General features: G+C 37.7%; 1 protein-coding gene across 2 annotated transcripts in view; it reads left to right on the top strand.

Moving 5' to 3' along the window:
* The window catches only part of LOC136240469 (kelch repeat and BTB domain-containing protein 8-like), a 73350-nt gene extending 61047 nt beyond the window's left edge, over positions 1-12303 (top strand). For both annotated transcript variants that reach the window (XM_066031457.1, XM_066031458.1), the window contains exon 2: positions 10902-12303. In XM_066031457.1, the coding sequence (XP_065887529.1) occupies positions 10902-12130 (1229 nt within the window). In that variant the 3' untranslated portion in view covers positions 12131-12303. The remainder of the gene's footprint in view (positions 1-10901) is intronic.
* Positions 12304-15592: the final 3289 nt, after the last annotated feature.

Below are 15592 nucleotides of genomic sequence, written 5' to 3'. Positions count from 1 at the left end.
CTCTCTCTCAGTGCCCAACTCTTCACCAAGAGCGATCACCTTGTATATATGGAATCCACAGATCACATCGTCTGTACAACAAAGCTCATCCTCACGGCATGCAAGTCCATGAAGTGATGTCAGATGCTTGCAACGATGACCTTTTCATCGAGCTTTTCATTCACTGCAGCAATGGTGGGCGACGGTAGCTATCACCTTACATAATGGTCCATTGGGTTAGATTCTCTTGATGGAGTACGACTGCTCGGTTTTCTTAACTCGAAAATACTTCAAGATTCCCAAGATGTGTGTTTATTCCAGTTCACGTGATATTAAAAGTACACAAGTGGAAAAGTTTGGATGGTTTTAGTTTGGCAAATAGCTGGTCATTTGCCAAATTTGCCAAACTTTATCTCCTCCAAACTTTCCCACTATACGGTAGTCAAAAACGAAAAAGATCTTTCCCTATAGCAGGAATCAAACTACTGACCTCTTACTTTGTAAGTTGATATATTACCACTGTATCAAGTGTAACTAAAGGCTGTTTTGTACTGCTTATAAATGCTGTATGTTGATTAACACTGTATTCAACAGCTAAAAACTTTACCAAAAGAGGTTTTTATTATGAAAATAGCCTGTTTAGATACTTTTAACTAAGAAAGTTGTAATTCTGGTGAACTTTTAGACATCATGAAAGCTAAAACGGCTGCAGCTTGTAGTCCCCAGACCCCCTGGTACCAGATATTCTATACCCTGGTCAGCCCCCCTCACATCAACTACAGGGATATACTTCCTCTTCCTCTCCACCAATGAAATGATTTAGTGCTAGGTAGTTATTAAAGTTTGCTTGAAACTTCAGTTAGATATATACATATAGTCTGGAAATAAAGTCACAAAGCTGAACTATACACAACATCTCAGAACCCTTTGAGGCATAATTTTAGATGTATACTAGTGGAATTCTAGCCAACCCTAAATAGCTTATTGTTGCACCGATATCAAGACTCACGGTAGTGAGTCGCGCGGCCAATAAAGCAGAAATGCGCGCCGCAGACAATAAATGACGCGACCACTACGTGAGGATTTTACAAGAACGAATGTTGTCAAATTCGGCCTTCCTGTAATCCACCCGTCACTTACGCTATCCCTCTGAAACTCTGGAGTTGAACTCATCGTGTCACTAGTAACTACCACACAAGCAGTGAAGCAAATCCACGCCTATTGTTTCATGATTGAGGTTGCCGACATCAAAGGGGAAGTTTCATTTTTTTTTTTATCGCATGCGGTTAGACACAACCGCAGGTGTATGCCTTGCGTTCCTTTGTGCATTCCGAACATTGATCGCCCTGTTATCGCTTCAGTATTCACTCAATCACCTCAAGATTCACATCATCGATTTCACCATACATGATATACCCTACAGTCGTGATTTCAGCACCAAACGAAGTTTCAGTCGTCCTCAGTCGACCTAGAGGCCAAATACAAATCCCAGATTGTTGTTTTCCGCAATACTCGCTTGGCATGTAGGGCAATGTGTCTTTAAACTGTTCTGAAAGTTTCGTTCAGATTGAAACATTTGTTTTCGAGAATGCCTAGTTTGAAATTTGAATTTAGTCGCCCCCACGTCATTTGCTCTCAGAATTTTACTCGGAATTTAAAGAATGACGCAGAGCACAACTGCGGTCACTGGGTATTGATGAACTGGCGCTCTATGTAGTTAATCAGTACATATAGCCACCAAGAAGTGTGCTGCCATAGATTATAGTCCATAGATATAATCTATGGTGCTGCATACCATCCTTCGTTTTGAAATTAGTCGCCCCCACATAATTTGTCTTCTAAGGGTGCGGCTTAAAGAATGACACAAGAGTACAACTGCGGTTACCAGTTGTTGACACAAGCTGTGAGTAATTAGCACATGTAGCTAGCTTAAAAGGAAATGTGCAAAATCGCCTAATACAATTGTCACCATGCATTATTGCATTTTATAACACCCCCACACAAAATTACACATGTAATTACAACATACAGAGGAGACACATGAATACCAAACACCATAGGCGGCGGAAGGGGGGGGGGGGGGGGCTAAACCCCCCCTCAGAATGATATCACACCGAAATTATCTTTCTTGAAGTGGGGCTGAAAACCGTGATAAAGATCGAGATACTCTAATAGAGCAGTCACTCTAATAAAGTATTCAGTGTGTAGCGAGCTATGAAAGGATTTTTATGTAGTTTATCAGCTAGAAATGGTAGCTAGTGAGGCGAAAAGCTCTTGTCAGTTGGTTGCGACCTTTTTTTTTTTTTTTTTTTTGGTCTCACCTTACCAAACTATAGAAATAAGTCTGGGTCAGCCCAGCCCCCACTCATATCAACTACTTCCTCCGCCGCTGCCAAACACTTTTCACAACAATAATGTAAGAATTGTACAATAATGACTGTAATATAACTGCTATGCAAATATAACTGCTATGCAAATGTTTTCCAGTGGCCCGCCATGGTAGCAAGTCTCACATGACGGCATGTATATTCATCCAAACACAATGGGAGTAACGAGTAAGCGTGATGACAACAAGTTGGTATGACTCCATTTGTAGAATCCAGATGAGTGGGTGTGGCTCCAGTATGTCTAAACAGTTAACAAACATTCCTGTTATAAATACGTGCTAGAGTTGCAATATAATAGTATAGTATTTAAATGCAATAATACATAGTCTCCATTGCATCACTATCAAACGACACTAAGTGGAGGATATTATTGCATCTCTAGTATGTACACTCTATCAGAACAACCTATCTTAATGGCCACTAGTATAGAAAGACAACCACTCTTGAAAAGCCAATTCCAATTGAGAATTTATACACTGTTACCTGCTGAATGAGTGAAGGTGGCAATAAACAAGTTCCACCGTAATTTATACACGTGATCTGATCCTGTATATGTGACTGGATTTGCGAAAAGGTACCTTTTTCACACACAAAATTTGACCCATTTTTTGAACTTTGAATCTTCATAACTTTTATATCATGGCATATAATTGCCTGAAATTTTCCATGAGTGTAGCTACAGTATCTGGCTGCATTGTGATACTAAGAGCAAGTTAATCAGTATAAGGAGTCAAGTGTTACGTCATTTTGTTTGCTGGTATGTAAAATGCGTGGAAAAGGTACCTTTTTGCAAATCCGGTCACATATTCTGTCAGTGGATGAGATCCACTTGGCCAGGACAAAATGTGACTCAAGTGCCCTGGATGATCCATACTCAACCAACTTATGACCCAGTGGCACAATGGAACTGACTATTTATAGAGAATACAATTATATTTATTTCTAAGATGTGTGGATGTGTGGACACATTACAACACATTACATGTACATACAAGACATGCTACGTACTGTTTTAGCATTTCAAGTCACCACATTATACACGTACCAGTCAACAATGCTTCATAGTGCCCATCAGTAAACCTGAAGAAAAGTTACGAAAAATAAAAATTCACATAAGTACAATGAAACCTCATTAATATGGCAGGCTGTGGGACCAAAAAATTTGGCCTGAATAACAAGGTGGCCTTATTAATGAGGTCATAAGTAATGCTTAGCTATATTTGGGACCTACTAGAGGTGGCCAATATAATGAGGTGGTCTTATTAAAGAGGTGGCCACTAAGTGAGGTTTCACTGTACATATAGTTCACAATATTGTGAACAATATTAATGGTTAACAATATACACTGAAACCTGCAGGTCACTTCTTGTGGAAGATTGCTCTCTACACAAAATGACACATTCAGAGATTGTATTTAGATGGATGATACAGTAACGCATTGTGACTTCAATACTCGTGATGTGTCACTGCTAGGCAGCAACCATATACACGGCACTGCCACATCGCACTTGCTCGCACACACAATTTTTCTAAAGATTTTACAAATTGATAATTAAGGGGTGTGGCAACTAGATTAAGGGGTGTGGCAACTAGCTGTTTCGCTCGCAAGACTGTGTGGCAGCTGTTTCCCTTCTGTACAAGTGGCCACCAAGACAGGTCCACTGTGGATGAAAGCCAGGCATTAGATATTTGGTATTTCATGTGTTGAAGACATTCCAGGGCTTCTGGTAGTCTCAAATCTCACCACAGTTTAACTCAGGCAGTGTTGTGGTCACCACTAAACTACTGGAATGCTGTGTTATGTTCATCTTATGCTTGGCTACTATATTGTAGAACTGAAATGGATACTCTGAAAAATATATCCTATGGATAATGACTTCATCACTTTCTTCATCAGGAGCTTATAAGGACCAATAGTGAAACTTTTTACACTTGGGGCTGACAGTCAACTGCCTATGTCTGAAGCAGTGCTTTTGGTGCTCTAACAGATTGGCTGCCCCCTTGCTGCCAGCACTCACTGTCTCAAACGCTGTCATACACTAAATCCATCTCTATAGCCAGTTAGAACAGCATGCTTCTTACCTTTTTTTAAAGCCGCATAATGCAGCCACCTCTATAAAAGGCAAGGTTAGAAAATTTTGTCCCTACGGCCTGAATAATGACCAGTTTTCACTGTACTATTAGTGATCATGGGGGATTATTTATTAAGATACTAAGATATACAAACGCTACAACCTCTAAATATAGCAGTAATTTTTTTACCCTGGTCCAATGTCTCGTAATAATCGTGACTTCGTGAGAGACTCTACTGTGACAAATACATGTTTATCATGATATGTGCTAATCGCCTTTTTACAATTAAGTTTTACAACACAAATACATGTATAGTTAGACTCACCAATTGCGACTAAATCCCTTCAACACGAAAAGAGACAACCTTGGAGACAACAGCCACACAAGCCTATTCTGGTGCGTTTATTTAGTAGTAATATAAATTTTAAAGGCGTTTATTTACAACAGGATATAATTACGCGCCCCTCTATTGTCTCTGTACATACTTGCCTTTTCTTTACTATTCTCATTTCATTTCACAAGATCTCTTGGCAGGGGCGTAGCTTCTTCACTTGAATTAGTCAATGCTTGAAGTAGATCGAGATACTCTAATAGAACAGTCACATTTCTACAAGTGCCATATTTTTATATTGTAAAGTCTGTAAGTAGCTAGTAATTTAAACTATACAATCCGATGTTAAGCAGAAGTTGTAACTATGCTAAATATTGATTGCTGTGTTACAGCTGTTTTGTGACTGCTCTAATAGAGTATCTTGATCGTTTCAATGCAGTACAAGATGAAAGGCAAAGTGTTGTTAAGCGTTTACTAGTTAAAATGGGTGTTAGTTGACTGCAGTTGCATGCCACTAACAGGGCCATCCAGAGAAATTAGAGGGCCCAGGGAATAGAGTTAAAGAGGGACCCAGGGGCAAGGAAGGGTCTAGATCCTGATTGCTCTATTAGAGTATATCGATCTTTCTTTAAACAGGATTTCAAGTGACCCCTTTCGGGCTGTGGTAGGGGACAAAATACCCCAATGTGGGCGGCCCTGGCCACTAAAATTACAGTTATATTTTAATATTCTGTCACTGTAATCTGGGGTTTCTGTCAAAACCATGGAACTCACCTACTGTTATCAACAGTGCATTGCTTATTCTAACAAAAAGTATTGAAATCCCATCCAAAAACAGCTTATAGCTGTAAAAAAAGTGCGCGTCCAAGTAAAACAGAGTTAACTGCGACAAAAAGTAATGATATCATAATGCGGCCATGTGCAAGGTGTGCAAGTTGTAAAATTAATATTAGCTAATCAGATAATACAATGTTATTGTTAAAGTGTTAATGAGAACTATGTGATGCTGCTAGTTTTTAAGTGTGTGAGCATCTTCATAAATGCCACATAAATTTAATTCTCAATAAAGCAATGTGTATAGATTCTCTGATAGTAATAAATAGTTTGAGTTTGGCCACCTTTCCTTTGTTCGTAGCATTGCTGTATACAGGAAAGGTGGCCAAACTCAAACTATTTATTACTATCAGAGAATCTATACACATTGCTTTATTGAGAATTAAATTTATGTGGCATTTATGAAGATGCTCACACACTTAAAAACTAGCAGCATCACATAGTTCTCATTAACACTTTAACAATAACATTGTATTATCTGATTAGCTAATATTAATTTTACAACTTGCACACCTCGCACATGGCCGCATTATGTTATCATTACTTTTTGTCGCAGTTAACTCTGCTTTACTTGGACTCGCACTTTTTTTACAGCTATAAGCTGTTTTTGGATGGGTAACATTTTGTTCAAGACAGCTGATATATAATGCTGAATAAGCTGGTTTACATAGAATTTCAGATATAATACTGCATGTCTATATTAGTATAGTGGCGTGGCCCCCAAAATTGGCAACATTGTGCATTTTTTCATAAAACCATGAAACTTTCCACATAAGTAGTACTCCTCATGACATGTAATTTTAGATATAGTGCCATCGCTGAGTTGACTTTTATGGCCATTTTTGTATAGAAAAGTGATCATTTTTGTCTTTAACTCCCTGAGGCAGTAATTAACTTGTTAAAACATGGTACCAAACAAAAGATCTTGCTGATAGAAACAGGTTGGTTTTTATTTGAAGTCAATAAGTGATTTCATTACAAAGCTATGATCATTTTCACTAGCTGCAAAATTTGATAAATTTACCTGCCCTCGAGGTGTGAATTACCTGTGGGCAGATAATTATGCATAAATTTATCAGATTTTGCAGCTAATAAACATACTCATAACTTAAGAATGAAATCACCTATTGACTTCAAATAGTTGTTTAGATCTTTTGTTTGGTACCATGTTTTAACAAGTTAATTACTGCCTCAGGGAATTAAAGACAAAAATGATCACTTTTGTGTACAAAAATGGCCATAAAAGTCAACTCAGCGATGGCACTATATCTAAAATTACATGTCATGAGGAGTACTATTTATGTGGAAAGTTTCATGGTTTTATGAAAAACAAAAAAACTGTTTCCAGACTGGGAATCATCCATACGCCATGGCTCACCAACTTCTGCTACTCGTACTGTACCTCGTACTGTACAGCTGTACAAATCAGACATCAACCACTCGGGTCGCAACCACTAACACTGTCTCGAGTACTGTCTATGCAAGTCACGTGCAAAGTGAGACAACCTTTCTAATCAGGTCACCTGTCTGATCTGGCTATTGTAATAATCCCCAAATGTATGGTTTGTGTATAATTATAAAAGTGACCTGAATTGTGGCCCATGTGGCAACCAGAATAGACAGGTTTCACTGTACGCCTTTTCAGTTACCATAGTAGTTGCAAAATTTTGTGTTATATTTCTTTCTCCACTACCATTGTGGCTGTCTATGGGTTGTTATGACAATCATGTTTACACTCATTGTTTGTGATTTCTGTGGATACCCAAAAATTTATGTTGTAGTAGTTGCTAATTTCACATTCTAATTTAGGGGTGTCTGGGTAAATGCCCTTTCCCAGAATAATTTTAAAAATTAGGTGCCAGCTGATTGAGTTTAAGGGTATTTACAGTGGTTTTAATAATTTCAATACATGCTAGGACTGTTCTATTATAGTATCTCAATCAGTTTCTGGAACTGTTGTGACATAAACCCGACTACTGGGTTCACGTGACGACTATTGCACAATACAGCTTTAAATTGGGGGTGCTATGCACCCTCATACCTGAAAAAATGTACCATGTCCATTTCTGCTATTAATTAATAAGATACATTCACAAAAATATGTCTGGCAGGATTCTTCCCTTTGATGGGGTATGTCTAGCTAGTCATAAATTATAGTTAACAACAAGTACAGGGATTCAAATTTGAGAAGAGATTATAGAAATAGAAAAGGGAGATCGTCTGCACTGTAGCTATGCTATTATTACTCAACTATAGTAGGAATTAAATTTAATGTGCTCTAGTATAGCAAATGTAGATGACCTTTTGTTTAAATTCCTAGCTATTCAAATTTGTAGTTCCTTGTGTTGTTTAGTTAAGTGCTGTGTGCAACTGTTATTGCTCAGATATCAGTTATCCTTTCTGCATAATAATTGTTCTATTTGAGTTGTTTACTGTTCCTAGTTGGTCATTGTTTAAAACTCACTGTCCGTGCTCATTCCCGTTCCTGTATCATTTCCACTAACAATTTTCAATGTGTAAGGAATTTTGAATAACTGAGTTGTCATTGTAGCAAGTGAAATATTTTTTACGACTCAAGGTAGACAGAGAAGTTATATATCCTTGAATGTATGATGTCCTACTAATAAGGTACATGTGTTGGCTAACTATTCTGCATTGTTAGAAGTCATTGGATCATTGTTTCCAAATTGGGATGTAGCTTATATACCTGCTATAATTATACTAATATGCAAAAGTACGTAGCCGTGTATGAGCTCTTGTACTATAATGTATACAAGTTCCTCATTAACATTAGTAACTCGTTGATATAACTACACAAGTTCTTGAAATTTGGCTCATTTGTAGAGCTGCTTGACCTGCTAAAATCCTTTCAAAATCTTTTTGTTCAAATGTCTGTCACTTTATGACCAGTCAAAGTTTTCACCATAATTTTTTTGTAGATATCACATGACCAGGTCCAGAAATGCTGATCTTTTTCTTATCATGAATACACCATTAAATTCCTTGTCCACAAAAGTAAGTGGTTTTTTTAAAATGTAGGACTGAAACAAGTGTATACTCGAGTACTTGTTAAAGATTTTGGTACTCAGGATAGTAAAATTGGTAATTGAGTACTTGTTAAGATCACATGACCCAGCTCACATGATGCCTTTCCATCAGGTAGTGATAAAAATGAAGGCTATAGAGTTTGATTGGCATAATTTCTTGTCAGAAATACTAAGATCAGTACTTTAATACAGTGTGTGTATCATTGTTGTTACTTGAAGAAACTGTTGTTACTTGAAAAGCTGTAAGCTTCTTAAAGTCAGCATAATGGAAGGCAACAAGGTAGCTAGTATTCATGACTACTCAATCATTAATTGTGACCAGATTTTACAGAACCGAACCAAATCGCACATCAGGCAAAATCAAACTAACACCATCAGTGGATAGCTACACTATCGTACTACAAGTTTTGACCCTCAGCACTACTCAAACTACACGAGGCTGGTTTTAATATACGTCTTTTCTGGGTGGTGTGGAGTGCCCAAATGGTGGTTTCAGGCCTTGTGAAGGACATGGCTTGGCAAGAATCAGTGGTTTACTGGTGGACAGCCTTATAATGTTGGCCAGACGTGTTCTCTGTAGATTTTGCTACATATCAGCCAGCACAGCCCTGAAATCTCGTGTCTGGACTCCAATCGTGGTCTGCCTCCATTTTGAGGCCTACTTTTTGCCCTCCCCGCCACCCCCCAGCCTCCACCCCCCAGCCTCCACCCCCCAGCCTCCACCCCCCAGCCTCCACCCCCCAGCCTCCACCCCCCAGCCTCCACCCCCCAGCCTCCACCCCCCAGCCTCCACCCCCCAGCCTCCACCCCCCAGCCTCCACCCCTTTGTGAGCACTCGTGATACTACTTCGCTCGTCCAACTGCTCAGATTTTCTATCTTATTTGGCGGGAAACTGTACAAGCAGCTACAAGTACTGGAAGTGACTTGAAAGGTAACAGATTGATGCATCTTTTGTGTAAATGTCATACGCGTGCTTGCTATCCTTGGAGAGTTATGCTGGCTTCAATTCTTTAAAACCGTTTATCTCGAAACTTCTAATGTGCGATTTGGATCGTTTTTCCAAAATCCAGTCACAATTGTAGAGTGTTCGAATACAAAAAACCATGATTGTTTCAGCCCTATTTTATTGTTGGCTACCTGTGCTGAGACTTACGAGTAGTAAGAGGTCATGATGGAGCCATTGCCTATTTAGAGATGGCTGGATCCTGTTGTACAGTAAATTACCCCTATTTTGAAGCTCATAAACTTGGCCCTATTGTACCTCAGTTTTTTCTGTTGCATTATAATTGCACTACATTGCCCAGTCACCAGCCTGATTGGAGCTCACCTATTGGATGAAGCTTCACAAAAACTGTATACAATGGTGGAAGAGTTGGCTGTTTGTAGCTATACAAACATGTAGAGAAATGATTACAATGAGTATCAAGATTTGGTCCAACTATTGGTAAGCTACAGCACTGTAAAGAATTAAATCCAATGTTTCCTTTTAGTTGGGAATATAATAGCTGTGTGATAGACTGGTTTCCAAGAGGTGGTCACATTTAAAGACATCCCATATTCAATATATATGGTATATTACGGTAACATTATTGGCTAAAAGAGTTTGGGCTTCCTCTCTTTAGTTGGTGCCAGAGTATTTCATCTCGTATTTGTATCTTGTCCATCTGTCTGACTACTTTATTAGAGTAACAAAACTAGTGTGACTGTTCTATTAAAATTTCTGGCTGCTCTATTAAAGTATCTTGATCGTTTTAACTAATTTACAAATTTTGTTACTGGTAAAAGCCTTATAATCGCTTCAAAATGCCAGCATAATTCCTGACTTCTTCACATACCTAATTATACTGACATAATTGCAGCAGTTTAAGGGTATGCAAGTTGCCTAGCTGTTGGCATGTCCAATCAAGAATTTATATCCTCCAATATCAATCAAATTCTAGAGTAAAAGATGGCTTTTGGTTTTACTTTTCATTATAAGGGTTTGCTACATAAGTAAGTGGTCTGGGGGCATGCATTATATGTAGCAATATCTGCTTTGAGACCATAGACAAAGCATATCAACAGAGCTTATTTTGGTAAACAATAACTAAAACTTGTCAATTTATTAAGGTAAAATCCTCACCAATCAAATGACTTATATAGTGCAATTCAGTAACCACTTACATTGATGAATAATTGTTGTGTAGTCATACAAAATATATTGTATTGTGGGGTAAATCTGCTGCTGTGTATTTGTAAATTTTAACTAGGTGTGCCAAACATGTTGAGAGCCTCAGAATGGTGCAACACAACTTTCAGTGCCCTACTACAAGACCCCAGTACACATGATGTGACATTCAAGACATCTGATGGTGGTAGTGTGAGTGCTCACAGGGCAATAGTAGCAGCTGGTTCACCAGTGTTCCATGCTATGCTATATGGAAATACAAAGGAGAAAAATGAGAATGAAATTTCATTACCAGTAGTAGACTCTTACACATTACAACAAATGCTGACATTTATTTATACCGGGCAAGTCCAAACAAGCTGTGATGATTGCCTTAACCTGTTACATGCTGCCCATTACTTTGATGTTTCACTGTTGGAAATTAAGTGCACTGAAATGATTGCAGCTTCACTCGACATGCACAACTACAGCAAATTAGCCACCATTGCATCACAACAGCAATTCGACTTCTTGCATAAGCAATGTCTGCAATTCTTGGAAACTAATATCAGTAAAATAATCAACTTTGAAGAATTTAATACACTTCCCGCAGATTACATGTTACAGGTTTGCAACAGTTCAGAGCTTTACATTAAGGAATTAGATCTTTTCCTCGGAATCACAAAATGGTACAACCATCAGCAGTATGATTTGCCTCAGAATATTGCCAGGGATATTTTCAAAGTGATACGTTATCCACTTATATTTGCCAGTGATTTACTTGAGAAAGTTGGCCCAATGAATATGGCAGATGCAGATCTCTACAGAGCAGCTTTAGCTTATCGTCTGAATTTGGATGGCTATAATGGTCCACCCATTCAACTTCAACCAAGAAAATACTTCATAACATTTCGTTCTGACAATGATGATGTTGAGATACAGCAAACTGCAAAGGGAACTGTAATCACCAAATTAAGAAATACTGGGGAAATATTGACAATTGCTGGCACCATTTATCTACCTATGCAGTTTAAGTTGCTTACCAGTAATTGTGATGGAGATCGTGAAAGTATCAGCATTAACATAGCTGATGGTAATAAGAACAGTGAAACACTGAATGTTAACACCCTCCCTATGAAGAAAGAAGTCCTTTGTGTTGTAAGTGCTGCCTGTTCAACAGATCACACAAGATATGTGGCCAATATTGGTGGTACAAGATTGTCATTTACATCATATCAACCTCAGCAGGCTGAGAGTGAAGTACCTTGTGTAATAGCACTTAACATTAATATGAAGCAAATTAACAACCAAGTACAGGTTACATTAATGTAGTTTAATGTATGTAAATGTGTGTATAAAGTAATAGTGTAACTTTGTATAGGGTGTTTATTATGTAATGTTATGCTATATAGTTTACCAATGAAATATACCTAACTTGGAATACTAGTAGCTGTGCAATAACTGAAGATACCTTTGTATAGTAATGATACAGCTGTAACACAGTAATGATTGTTTAATTTGTATACATGTATTGATTTAAACTCATTTTAATAGTGCATGCTGGTGGGGTCCTCCACTTTAAAGCTGAGCAAACTCAAGGCACGACACGTGTTACATGTGCATAAATACCAGGTTTTATTTTTATATTCATCAACAAGTAACTGGACTGTATACCATGCAGCTGTGAACTCCCAGATTTATTAAGAGCGGATTACATACAAGCATTGAACTGAAGCATTTCCCCCAGCTTTTGGGATTTTGGGTAATCATGTTATTGATTCGGCAATTGGGTAAAGTCATTCTAGCTCTCTGTATTGCAGGAGCACAGTTGAAAAGAAAAGCTAACATATACACTACATTAAAAAGCCTAGAATGGAGTACACAAACTAGTTGGTATAGCTGGATGAATTAAGAACATAATTATATATTTTATTCTTATAGACTCTCTCTCTCTCTCTATATATATATATATATATTAAATTATAGGCCTCCTAGGTTTGAATTCTTGATCATTATTTAACACTGAAGTGTATGCTTTGCAAAGCATCTGAGATAAAACTGACTTATTTGATGGTAAAGTGTTGTCTCAGACAGGCTTTCTGAGAGAAACCATCACTACTGGAATGATGAAAATGTTGTAGAAATATATAAATGTGGGTGAGTCCTCAGACACATGATGTGACCACAATAAAAAGCCTGTTTGCAAGGGTGTGGCTATATATTGCATTTGACTGTGCAGTTAATTCAAGGTAGTTTGCTGGTTCTGTAACTCTTCACAATGCACCCCTTGTATATATATATATATATATATATATATATTATACATATTATCTTTTTCACCCTTTTCTTAAGTTCAGTATATATACAGCTTATTGTTCTCTTTCCTTTCTTGTAAGTTTGGGATAAATGAACCTTTTGGAAAGTACGTAGCTAACTACGTATTCTTAAGTCTAGATCTGGGAGCACGTTTTAAATTTTCACCGTCAAGTGTAACTCGGAACAATTTCCCTACATTTACCAAGTCTTATAATACTTTACAAATCTTATGTTAGCATCAGAAACTGATACCTTAGCCTGCATGTCTAGTATTAAACCCTCAACTGTTTTAATATCAGCAAATAGCAACCCTTTCCTGAACAAAAGATGACCGAAAAAGTTCAGGAAGGCGATGAATGAAAAGGTTACATCTTCTCAGGGACATAGGAATTAAGATATTTACCTTATGGGTGCCCTACCACTATAAGTTGATTTTCAATTATTTTAAGCCTATGGATTATGGTTGAAGCCAGCTGCAGATCAGAATCACTGGCAAATAGGAAGGATGATGTAGCTACTTCCTTTGTGATTTTGATTGTGTTATGAGTGCCCACTCACTTCAGTATAGAAGCATCCATGCTTCCTATGCCCCTGCTTCTCCACATGTACAGTTTCATTCACCAATTTCAATAGCGATAGCTCACCATTATACACAAACTTGATCATTTACGGTGGGGACTATTCTACGGAACGGAACGGAACGATGGGCTAAACTGCGGAACGGAATGCTTTCTCAGATTGAAGCTTGCAGCTTACCATTGCTGTACAAGTTATCAGTGGCACTTCCAGCAGGTAATCAAACGTACCCCAAGAAAGATAAAACGAATTTAAGGATCGATTGTGGGTTCTTGTTGGTTGTCATTAGTAACGAAGTACTAATTGTGGGAATAGCTGACTCAGTGTGTTCATCTTCGGATATATCAAGTAGGGAACTAAATGCATGACTTGTTTTTACTAGTATGTGAGTTATTTTTACTTACTTGACTTTAGAATGTACAGTCTGAGGCCCAGCCTTTCTAATCGGCATAAATCAGTATGTGTATAGCTACACTACAAAGGAAACAAGTATGGTGACAAGCTGAATCAACTCAGTCTAAGCAGAATCTAAAGGAATTTTGTGCAGTGTGTGAGGAGCAAACATTCTGATACCTCAAGGAGGCTATATTGTGTGAACATCAATGATTCATTAACAGAGTAGTGGACTATTGTCAGATATCTCAGCCTGAGTACTGAGTTGAATTCTGGATGGGGTCTATTTTACAGAATGGAATGCTTTCTGAATCAACTTGCAGCTTGGCTAGCTGCTATCATTGCATTTTATCAGTGGAACCTCCAGGAAAATGGAATAGGATAATTATAAAACATTAATTAAGTGATTGTTTAGGTAATCATGACTTTATTCAGTCTAATAAACAGAATATATGGTTGATTGAGTGAGGTATCACTTTCAGAATGTTCAGACGACCAGTGATGAGATGCATGGATTCATCGAATTTTTGTTGTGGTTGGAGACATTAAATATCCAAAAGCAAACTGACTGTATAATATTAATTCACTTTATATTTTCTCAATTTTGAGCCTGTATACAAATAATTGAATTTTCCTTGTCAATAGAAATCCTAGAATAAGATGGGAGAGAAACTTATCTTTGTTTACCTATACTGTACAACCAAGAGTTCGTAATACTGATTTGTATGGGGGAGAGTGTCTAACTCTCAGTATGGCCTGTACAAACACCCTGCGTAAAGTTCACCTTTCACCAAATCAACACCTTTACTGGGGGGTAGAAAACTGTTGATTAGTGTTGCTGAAGAAGGTAAAGCCTTTGTTCTGAAATAAGGCCAAGGTGTTACTTTAAGCAGGGTGTTTGGTGAATGCATTCAAGTTAGACTCTCTCCACCTTATTATGAACTCTTGGTACAACTTCAAAGGAAAATGAAGAAAACATACAGATGAATCAATAAAATCACTACAGTAAGGTGAATTACAGACTAGTGAGATCTTGGTTAATTAATGACAGTGGTTGGAGATTAAGTGTGGTAGCTTCTTGTTCTTGAATATGTTGCAAAGTAGAAGTACAAATCAAAATGGGATATCAATTTCATTATGAAAAATTTGTATACATAAATAATCTAGCATTACTATTTCATTTGTCCTCCACTTAAACATGCTACAACAGTACTAGTGTCAGTACATTGGCAGTGAGTCTACCTTGAAATCTCAACTCTAGAGTAGATCCAATACAGGACAGCCCGCACTGTAACAAATACATGTGATCCCATTGTAATTTCATGGACCAGCTGGACTGGGAATCACTTGAAAATAGACAAACAAATTTAACCTATTTTGTTTGAAGTGAAGCATGTGAAATGTTACACTTAAGAAATCCTAGGATTCTTAGGTGGTATGTAATTAATGTGTGTTCCATTTCAGGTCTGACTAGATACATTGAAATTACACACACATCCTGGTCCAAAT

Source organism: Dysidea avara, chromosome 12 (genome assembly GCF_963678975.1).
Source record: "Dysidea avara chromosome 12, odDysAvar1.4, whole genome shotgun sequence".
NCBI lineage: Eukaryota > Metazoa > Porifera > Demospongiae > Dictyoceratida > Dysideidae > Dysidea > Dysidea avara.
Note: the sequence above shows the minus strand (reverse complement) of the source record. Positions and strands in the feature narration are given on the sequence as shown.